The sequence below is a fragment of the Aspergillus nomiae genome (assembly GCF_001204775.2).
Source record: "Aspergillus nomiae NRRL 13137 chromosome Unknown contig00163, whole genome shotgun sequence".
Classification (NCBI taxonomy): domain Eukaryota; kingdom Fungi; phylum Ascomycota; class Eurotiomycetes; order Eurotiales; family Aspergillaceae; genus Aspergillus; species Aspergillus nomiae.
This window is the reverse complement of record NW_015378218.1, coordinates 50,719-61,046: the sequence shown is the minus strand read 5'-3', so window position 1 is coordinate 61,046 and position 10,328 is coordinate 50,719. Positions and strand designations below refer to the sequence as shown.

At 50.7% G+C, this 10,328-nt stretch overlaps 4 protein-coding genes across 4 annotated transcripts; 2 read left to right on the top strand and 2 right to left on the bottom strand.

Annotated features, from left to right (window-relative positions):
• Nucleotides 1–897: 897 nt before the first annotated feature.
• ANOM_006468 (alpha/beta hydrolase family esterase) lies at nucleotides 898–1,935 on the top strand (the record flags this gene model as incomplete). Its single annotated transcript, XM_015551724.1, has 3 exons — nucleotides 898–1,105; nucleotides 1,156–1,412; nucleotides 1,483–1,935. The coding sequence occupies 3 exons, from the start codon at nucleotides 898–900 to the stop codon at nucleotides 1,933–1,935; spliced, it is 918 nt and encodes a 305-aa protein (XP_015406238.1).
• Nucleotides 1,936–2,645: 710 nt separating this feature from the next.
• On the bottom strand, nucleotides 2,646–4,402 carry ANOM_006467 (carboxylic acid transport protein; the record flags this gene model as incomplete). The annotated part of the gene is made up of 5 exons (XM_015551723.1): nucleotides 2,646–2,977; nucleotides 3,035–3,383; nucleotides 3,435–3,613; nucleotides 3,663–3,793; nucleotides 3,846–4,402. 5 exons carry the CDS (start codon nucleotides 4,400–4,402, stop codon nucleotides 2,646–2,648), a joined length of 1,548 nt encoding a protein of 515 aa, XP_015406229.1.
• A 152-nt stretch (nucleotides 4,403–4,554) lies between these two features.
• On the top strand, nucleotides 4,555–5,581 carry ANOM_006466 (uncharacterized protein; the record flags this gene model as incomplete). Its single annotated transcript, XM_015551722.1, has 2 exons — nucleotides 4,555–4,881; nucleotides 5,222–5,581. 2 exons carry the CDS (start codon nucleotides 4,555–4,557, stop codon nucleotides 5,579–5,581), a joined length of 687 nt encoding a protein of 228 aa, XP_015406230.1.
• A 988-nt stretch (nucleotides 5,582–6,569) lies between these two features.
• Nucleotides 6,570–10,235, bottom strand: ANOM_006465 (cytochrome P450; the record flags this gene model as incomplete). The annotated part of the gene is made up of 8 exons (XM_015551721.1): nucleotides 6,570–6,985; nucleotides 7,045–7,662; nucleotides 7,713–7,781; nucleotides 7,844–7,928; nucleotides 7,990–8,115; nucleotides 8,170–8,447; nucleotides 8,880–9,637; nucleotides 9,700–10,235. Coding segments are annotated over 8 exons (2,880 nt in total), but the record flags the coding sequence as incomplete, so codon positions are not given.
• Between the last annotated feature and the right edge of the window lie 93 nt (nucleotides 10,236–10,328).

Sequence of the window (10,328 nt, the reverse complement as noted above, 5' to 3'; positions counted from 1 at the left end):
ACATTAATTGGGCCCTTGGTCACTGTGGAAAGGAGTAGATAAGGCAGTTAATTACGACGACCAACCTTCAGCTTATATCCTGCAAAAGAGCGGCATCACCTAACCGCAAGAAGAACGATTTCCTGGGTGGGTTGTCCAAATGTGGCCGGGGTTGGGACATGGCTCGTGTATCTATTTCATAACTGGGTAAACCAGACTCCCAAAAGCTTAATGAGTGGAGTTAGCGTAGAGTCCATATATGAACGGAGAAATATTTGCCTCGAACCAGGCAATCTGATATCACTAGTAAGGTTGAAAAGTCCGCACCGCAAACCTACTGTTACTCTGCACGGAACCTATAGGCGATCACAATAACGACTACACTCAGACAGGACAGCAAACAAACCATCAAACAGGCTTAATCATTTTCTTCAGCCTAAATCGCCGGTTATACAACAAAAAACGCAATCGGGGATCCCCCGCTCTGGGGAAGATGTACCTGAAACGCGATCGACCAATGAGCCGAGCGCAAGTATATCTGGCACAATTCGTCACGGAGAATTAGCGAACGGCATTTTCCTCCGCAATGCCGTCTGCTGAATTAGCAGTGCGACAGGGGATTCTGCGACAGTGGTGATCTACACCCCTGTAAATGCGGGATGGACTTGGGCGTCAAGATTGGAGGGGAGAATTCCGTTCGTCCGGGGGCAAATGACCTGCCAGTGAATGATGGTGGCTTTACAATGCAAATGGCCGTGTGATGCTTTGCCGCGATATTGAGGGTGTCAGGAGGGCTATCCTAGAGGTATTTAAGGGCTACGTCTCGCTCTTATGACTTGATGGAGGAATATACCAGCAAGAGCTGCAATAGCATTCTCTGATCACAAAGCTCGGCCTTCGCTCATTGGTCCAACGAACATGATCGTGCCATATCTCCTCACGTGTCTCCTTTATGCCCTGACCTGCAGTGCCAGGGCTATACACAATGGCAGATCCCTAGTTCCCAGAGCAGGGTCTCTGGAGAAAGTCACCGACTTCGGTGACAACCCGTCCAATGTTGGCATGTACATCTACGTACCTAACAACCTCGCCTCCAATCCCGGAATAATAGTGGCCATCCACTACTGTGCGTACCCTTCCCCCTATATCTCACACATCATACTAACAGCAGCCAAGGCACTGGAACCGCACAAGCATACTACCAAGGCTCCCCGTACGCCCAATTGGCGGAAACACACGGCTTCATCGTCATCTACCCGGAAAGCCCCTACGAAGGAACTTGCTGGGATGTCAGCTCGCAAGCAACGCTCACCCACAACGGGGGCGGAAACAGCAACTCCATCGCCAACATGGTCACCTGGACGACCAAGCAGTATAACGCAGATGCCAGTAAGGTGTTCGTAACGGGTACCAGCTCAGGTGCCATGATGACCGTACGTCTCCCTCCCCCAACTTCCTAAAACCACTCCTTGGCAAAAGGAACTGTAGACTAACGGACTACAGAATGTCATGGCTGCAACATACCCCGAGCTCTTCGCCGCAGGAATCGCCTACGCAGGCGTCCCAGCCGGCTGCTTCCTCTCCACAGCCGACCAGCCCGACGCCTGGAACTCCACCTGCGCTCAGGGCCAGTCTATCACCACTCCGGAGCACTGGGCTAGTATTGCCGAAGCAATGTACCCCGGATACAGTGGCTCGCGGCCCAAGATGCAGATCTACCACGGTGATGCCGATGCCACGCTGTACCCCCAGAACTACCAGGAGACGTGCAAGCAGTGGGCGGGCGTCTTCGGGTATAACTATGATGCTCCCGAATCAAAGGCCTCGAATACGCCGGAGGCGAACTGGGTGACGACTACTTGGGGACCGAATCTTCAGGGCATTTTGGCGGGGGGTGTTGGACATAATATTCAGATTCATGGGGATGAGGATATGAAGTGGTTCGGGTTTACATGAGGGTTTTTTCTTTTCTAGGCATGGGTTTTATGTTGGGTTGATTTTGCGTGGGACGTGATTTGTGAGTTGGGTTGGTGTTTTTCATTGTTTGATATTTATTTACAAAGAAACTATTCTGTTCTGACTAGGAGAGAGTAGTCTGTAGGGCAGCATTGATTGCACATATACGAAGAACGGAGTAGGTTCAATTGATTAGCTTATATCAGAGACGGACTCCACTGCTTCATTGATTATCAACACCAAGGGACGGACAACATATCCACAATCAACAGTTTCACACCCTAATGCAACGTGTCCAATGTTAGGAAATACATCCCACGCCCATATACTTGGCATGAAATGTACTCCGGACTTCCCCGCAGCATTCTTGTCGATCAAAAATGGAGCTCGGAGGACTTCCCAGTGCGGTAATCCGCTATCTCAGCAATAGTCTCGTGCCCCGATACATACCGGCTAATTGAATATTTTTTCTTCTAGGCGCTTATCGGTCCGAGGCTGACCTTCTCAATCGGTAGTTAATCTTTATTTCGTAGCCGTGAGTGCGGTGTTCAACCTATACTTTGCCATGCGATACCCTCTACTAACTCCATTGAGCAATATTTCTAGTAGAACAGTAAATGGAATTGTAGACTATGCATCTAAGCAATAGCATCGTATTCATCTTCTACTCATAGGTGGGGTATCGCTCATCATAGTGTAAAACATCAAGTTCAAATCTTCTCAACCTTCTCTACGCGCTCGACCTTCTCCTCCGTAGGCTTCTGTTCCGACACATCAGCCTTCTCCACATCGAGGACCTTCTGCGATGCAGACTCCTCCACGCCCGCAACAGCAGTCTCGAATCTGCGTCCACGCTTCTCGGGTCCGAACGCAGTGGTGACCACGATTCCAGTCGCGATAATGGCCGTAGCGACGCCCATGGTTGGGCCGTAGGCGGGCGCGGGTGTACCCTTCGAACCAATGATGAAGGTCTTTTCGGCGATGGCGTTGACGATCTGGGCGGAGGGGGACGAGATCATGTTGCCGACTTGGTAGGTGATTCCTGTGTCCTGTTAGAGAATGCATGCAACGGATTGGAGGCGGCGGAGTATGTACATACCAGGGAAAGAGGACCGGAAGGCCGGTGGGGAGAGCTCGTTCAGGTGGATTGGGATGACGCCCCAGGCGCCCTGGACGAAGAATTGCATGAAGAATCCAGTTGCGCTCAACGCGCGTTCACCCTCTGGGAGAATCCAGGCCGGGATGAGAACGCCCGATATCAAGGCTGAGACGATGATGGCGCGTCGGCGGCCGAAGAACTGGGACAGGTATCCGATGATGGTGCCACCGACGCAGGCGCCGGTCTTCATGAGAATGGATGCGCGGGAGGCACCGGTATTTTCCATTCCCTTTTGTGTCAACATGAACGTGGTGTAGGAGTCTTGCGAGGTGTGAGAGTAGTAGTTGAACTAGGGAGGTTAGTTGGGTTTGACTCTGTTGTTGGTTGGGGGAGTACTTACCCAGGTCATGAGAATGATGGCGTACACGCACATCTTCCACTCTTGTGCCAGCATGTGTCGGGTTTCTTGCCAGAATGCCCCTGCGCTCATGGACTTCTTGCCGGCCTTCTTGGCTTCGAGGAACTGTTTCGATTCCGGGAAGAAGATACGGATGATTCCCACCCCGATCGAGATGCCAGCTGTAGTTGTAAGCATGGGTAAGCATTCGTTGAATGGATAGGTACTGACCAGCAGCCCAGAATACTGTCTTCCAACTTTCGGTGGCTCCACCAACGCCGAGGTTAGCACAGGCGGCGAGGACATATCCTAGGGAATACCCCTGTTGCAGAATGCCTGACATAAGCCCACGAGCATTGACACTGGGGGATGTTAGTCAAGTGAGACCGATTGCGATTTGGTCGCGAGGCTTACGGGCAATGCTCCAGCGCCATGGCGATGGCGTTACCATAGACACCGCCCATGAAGAGACCAAATAGACTCCGTACGGCCAGGAATTGCTGGAACGTGCTACTGTAAATGGTCGCAATCTGCAGCACTCCCAGTACAATCATGTTCAACACCATGGGCCATTTCCGACCGAACTTGTCACCAGCTAGACCAAAGAAGGCAGCACCAACGCTTCGCAGAAGAAGCGTCAGGGTAATTGCCGTGGAAATCTCGGTTTTCGTGCGGTGGTAATACTTGGCCAGTTTGACTTGTTGGATGGACAGTGCATGGAAGTCGAACGCATCTGCCGTCCAGGCTGTCAGGCCAACCAGGAAGAACACCCAGTCCCGGGCGCTGAGCTGAGCAAACAGGCTGATCGGGTTCTTGATGGGATCGGGCTCTTGCCATTCAGTGCGAGTCTCCCCGTACTCGTTGGTCACCACGACTCGTTGTTTCCACTTGAACAGATCGCCCCATGCTTGCTTTGCTGTAGCTAGAATGCCATTGGGGATGGGTTCCGCTGGCTCGTTCGTGGTGCTCATGTTGCCAGGTACTCCTCAATGAAAGAGAACTAAAAAGAAAAAGAAAAAAAGGGAAAAGTCAGATGGGCTGTTTTGAAAGCGGACGAAAATAATGCTCTATTTAAGTCGCGCAACGACATCACGATTACACTCCCAGGGACACCTCTTTATACATGATGGCAACGATTCCAGTCCCGTCCATGGCACCGTCGCGATTGGGAAGTAATGTGCCCAGCCCACCTGATGCATTGAGAACAATCCCCACGAATCCCCAGGTTGCCGGCCAACATTCCCCGCGAAAAGCTTCCAATCTCATTGAGCCAAGATGGCGCCAAGCAGCTAAGGCTGAAGGAGTTATCCAAGCGTGCCCAGCTGTGGCAGCCACAGTAGCCAAAGTTGCCGTTCAGGGTGGTATCTCCTGTGCAATCGGCCCGCCCTTGATGCCTAGAGGCGCTAGCTGTCCCAATCCCATCCTGGACGCGGGGGGTCGGAGTGAATTGGTGTGACGACAATCGGAACCAATAGACCCATCGGAGGCACACAAAGGAGGCCAGCGAATTACTCGCGCGCGAGGGTCAGAAGGTCAGAGAGAGGATCCGTGGGCCTCCCGTCCAGGAAAGAATGGCACCTCGTGCGCGATAAATTGTATCAGCCAAGAGGCTTAGTTTCGAGTCAATTTTAAACTTATTTCCCCATGCACTTGTGGGGGTTTTGTGTCCTTTCTCCGGGGAGATATCCTACATGACCTCATTTGGGATGTTTGCAAATGGGCAGTTGTCAGCCACGTTCGTGACTCTGGCCGCTGAATCGGTTGAGTAATTGTTTGGGTGGACTGATCAGCGTGTGTCCACCTCCTTACATCGCAACCGAGCATTCCTCGAGACACATCGTGTCGAAGTGCAGGCATTCGCATCCTGTGTCAAACTTCTACCTCGTCGTCCCCATCGCGGAATCCTTCCGACCACGGCATCTCAGAATCCAACTAGTAAATGGCTCTCAACCCCCCGAAAACAACTTCGGGGGAATGGGTCGGCTTCATCTGGCGTGTCTGGGCGAGCCTCAAGACTGTTTCCCCCGCCGAAGATCCGGAAAGAAGCCCCTCGTGGCGCCGCTTGGCACACAGGCTTCGGAACCGAAGCAAGTCTTGGAAAACGTTGTTCAAGAACCAGCGGAAGGCTTGACCGTGCGAGCCAACCTTAACTCCTCGGGTGGATTCGGGAGCCTGGGACAAAGAAACTATCGTCAGATACCACGATGGAATCACTCGTTTGGGCAGGAGTGGTGGTGGAGGTGAATCTTGGTTCTGACGGAGAGATGGTCCATCCAGTATCTTCTAGTGGTAAATCAGGCGGTTTGACGCCTTCGTATATTCCCTGTCAGACTAGCCAGACTCTGATAAAGCGACTGCGACTCTTTCTCTGGTCCTTATTGGTGCTGCTTATCTTTCCCTGTGGGCCAACAGCGGCCATCCCGTTCGAGATGCTGCTTCATGCTCATCATTTCTATTTTGGGCTACTCCTTGGACTTAGTATGAGATTGAAGTCTTCCACGGGCAGTGCTAAAGACTGGTTTTAGAATTAGGAAATTGCCTCCATACCAAGAACGCTGGTCTAGTAAGATTAAGGTAGGTTTAAGCAAGTGCGTGTCGTTGGTGAAGTTAGGGTTTCTTGTTGGGGCTGACCATGTATATATTCCGCAGAAATCGCTTATATCGCCCGATTCCACTTATCCCCACGCCCAAGTCTCGCTCATCAAATCGCTTAAATCGTCTGATCCTCTGCCTTATCGAGTCGCTTAAATCACGCTATTCTCCTTATCGCCACGCCTCATCCTCTACTCGAAGAAACAAGATAAAATTGTCTATATAGTTATATTTTTATTATTCTAGATAAATATATTAATGCACTAATACATCTACTATATAATCTAATCGTAAGAGATAGGGCCAGGGCACCCTATTCCACAAGGCCAAAATGTCAGAATAATCCTGGTCAACGATCCCGAAGCCCAGGACCTGACTTATATACAGCCCGCGTTACACCCTGTCTCTCTCTCTCTATATATATTCCGCACGACTTGGAGGCATACATTTCGCACCACATCAGTATGACATTTGTGCTACTATCCGATTACAATTCACAACAATCGTAAGACACACCAACCTCTGACCGAATAATAAATATTCATTTTAGGCCGTCCGTGATCCAGGCCGCCTTCGCACATACACATCAGTAGAGGTGTTCGGCACGATTTTATCCCCCAGTAACATATTCTTCGGCCTCCCAACCTGATCAGAGCCAAATCCAAACTCATAATCCACGAGAAACCGACTGAGGATGGCCTTCAAAACAAACGTGGCGAAGAAGCGACCGGGACATGCATACCGACCTAGTCCGAAGTGCATGCTGGTGGCACCCGTGTGGACAAACTGGGACTGAGCCTTGTCTCCGTCGACGTAGCGGAAGGCGTCGAACGTGTCGGGGTTGGAGACATATGTAGTATCCATGCCGATGGGTCCAGATGCCATGCAGATATGGGTGCCCTTTGGAAGTCGGAGGCCATCGGAGAGGACCAGGTCTTTCTTGACTACCCGATGGAAGGATACTAAGCAATGCAAAGTTAGTGTGTGAATACGGGATGTGGTGGGAATGGTGATAATATACGCTCGCCTGGAGGATTGAAGCGCTGTGACTCCTTGAGAAAGCTATCTAGGTGCCTGAGCGCAACCAGATTAGCGTAGGTGGTAGACTTCCAGTCGGGCAGGACCTCTTGAATCTCCTGCCGGAGGGGCTCCAGCCACTGAGGCATCGTAATGAGATCATACAAGCCATGGGTGATCGACATGGCACTTGTATGGACGACTGCCATACTGGTAAGACCCAGCAGACGGTGCGCAATATTCCTTGGATCGCCCTCGTGATCATTCTGGGCCAGGTCCATCATCCATTGGAGGAAGTCGTCCGGTTTCTGGTAGTCAGGGTCGCCTGACGCTTCCTTCTGCCGGCGTCTCGCTATCTCTGGACCGAGAAGCTCATCTTGCACGTATCGTAGCTGTGTATCTAGGCTGCGACTGCTAGGTAATATGGACCCGACGATCGGATGGAGGAAGCTTGGTATTGGGCGCAGCAGTGCGATTGTCATGAAGATATTCTTGGTAAAGTCGATCGAAGCAGCCAGCCATTTCTCACTACGACAGATTTCTGGTCCTACAAACACACGGGCACCAGATCGAGCGACTAGGCGGAGGAAAAGCTCATACGGCTTGATTGGGACCCATTCATCTATAACTTCTTAGCATTTGAGCAGGCGGTATAATTGAAATTGAACCCACGTTCGCAATCTGGCATCTCAACTTGAAAGCCATGATCTAATTCGTCTATAATCCGGGGCACCAATCGACCTGATCGAAAGTTGCATTAGCTATGCCGTATATGAATGCCTGGTGTGGTAGGATTAACACACTGATCGCAGGAGTTAGGCGCTTCTGTATAACCTCAGTATGCAGGTGACTGTCGTTCAATATTGTCGTGTATTTGCCCACATGATCCTAGAGCAGCTTGATCGTAAGTTACAGTCATTCCAACGTGGCGAAGTATTCTATCCCTCACCTCGAACACCGCTTCCAGAGCGTTAAGCGTTGTGAGAGGGAGCTGGCGCAGCTCCTCCACGTACTTATTCGATAGCACGATAATATCCCCATCGGGCTTGAGAAGGCGGAATGCTCGATCCTTATACTGTGGTCCACTTTGAGTAAGAAGCGAAAATCCTTCCAGAAATAGTCTACTCACCTGTCGATATCCCTTGTAGATCACTGTAGGGGCTGTTGAGTTGAACCACACTCGACTCAGGAATTCAGGTAGATAAGGATTGAAGAGCGTAACAGTGGGGACAGACACATTGCTGCGTTTCACGGGGTTGGGGATTATGAACCACGTAAACAGGATGACCAGCGAGATAGCAAACAAAATAGAACCGTTCTCTGCTGCAAACGAATGGCTATACTTGGCCACCGTGGCAGTGAGAATGTCTATATCCATGTGTATCTTCGAGGAATTCAAAGCACGCACTTTTGTCAAGATGAAGTGGACGTCCCTGGTCTCACTCTGGATTGTGAAACATATCCTACTTATTGCTGAGTTGGTCTCCATGAATACCCCTCGTCCGTGCTGGGCCATGGTAACACAGTTCCAAGACCACAAGGTCCTGCAGCTTACGTGCACTGATGTGTCTGTAGCAAGGGTAGCGTCGTCGGATATGTCGACGCTGACTTCCGAGTGTAGGCATATTTTCCATAGTTGTAATAGTATTAACGAGTGAAGATAGACAATGCCTACTGAAAGCAAGGTTTACTAGAGTTAGATTTCTAAACGTTGTGCGTCCATGCTCCAAACAGGTTTGCAATATCTCAATCACCTGCACATTTCATAATATGATCCTGTTAGTTCATCGGAATATTTCGAAACGTATCGCACCGGGATGCGACGTCAGATTAGCCGACTCCCAACACCTCGGTCCTGCAGATATGAGATATCTTCCGATTCCCACGCAAGTCTAACAGCCGTAGCCGAGGGCCCATCAATCAGCATCCATCCAAGCAACCGTCGGATCAGTTGGGATTTGCTGATCTCCAATCCAGCTCGGTGGCAGTCTTGGATGTAACGATCGGTGCTCCACACCATCGTGGCCACTGCAGCAATACCGTAGTCCCATTGGAGGAACGTAAACAATCCAGCTTCAAGAGCTCCGAGTCCCTCTGCAGGCTGATTGAAGAGCGGAAACGTGACACCGTATGGACGCAGGTAGTAGAGATCATGTGATTGGGCAAAAGATTGGATTTTGGACGCCACGAATGCCGAGAGCCACGCCATATGACAGATATAGGAGCAGAGGAAACCGAAGCGATACACGGAACGTAGCTGACGACGTGCTGATGCTCCCCGCGGGTGTGTAGAACCCATGGTATAATGGTGGACGATCAATAGGACGACAAAATATACTGGCCACCCTTGCCATGCCGCGATGAGTTGTTGTTTGACATCAGGGGCAATCATTGAAGGCGCTGTGAGGGACATTGTCGCCAAGGGCAGGATATAGCTCATGATCATCGAAGCAACTAGACCGTCGGTGGGTGTGGGACCTGCTCCTGTAGGATGTGGGCTCTCACAGACCGGTCTAGCCTTAGAAGCCACAGCAAAGAAGCATGGTATCACGACTCCAGGACCAACTGCCTGTTGTGCAATCCCAACGATGAGAGTTCTTCCAATAGTTAGGTTCTCAGCCTCATGGTCCATTGGCCAGAGCGTTGGTGTGAGACTTACATTGCCATGCCACGTATGAATGAGAATGTCCGGCAGATATGGACCACAACGATCATCCAGATGCCAACCATACCCCCCGCAAAGCCCAGTCCCAGTAAGGACAAACCAGCATGGTGGCCCTGGGAAATCGGCCAAAAGAAGATGATTGTATTTTCCAATATACTGTCGAGGGCTTTTAGCCCAGTATACTCCGATAGAAGAGCAACAGGCGGTTCCCCAGGAGCCATTCTAGTCGCCAGCTGTTGCGAGAGAAGATCGAAGAATCCATTGTTGAATAATGAAATGTACATCATATAGAACGAGGTCACCGCCATTAGCCAGAACAAGTAACGTAATGCCGAGATCATGATATAAAATGGCTTCGGTAGAGTGTAGACGTAGTTCGACCGTGTAGCAATGGTGACTTGATGATTGTTCAGAGCTTCCGAAAGACCATCAGCAGTACGCTGTCCATGAGCTTCAGGGTTGGGTTCCCTTCTGGGCTTCCTAGCCGCGCGTTGCAGCGAGGAATATATATTTCTGGAGCACAAAGGATGACTGGGTATTCATGAGCGTGTCAGCGAATTTTCACCGGCTTACAAGTATTAAACCGGTTCATGTGCTCTTGAATCCGACAATCGCAGTGTCTC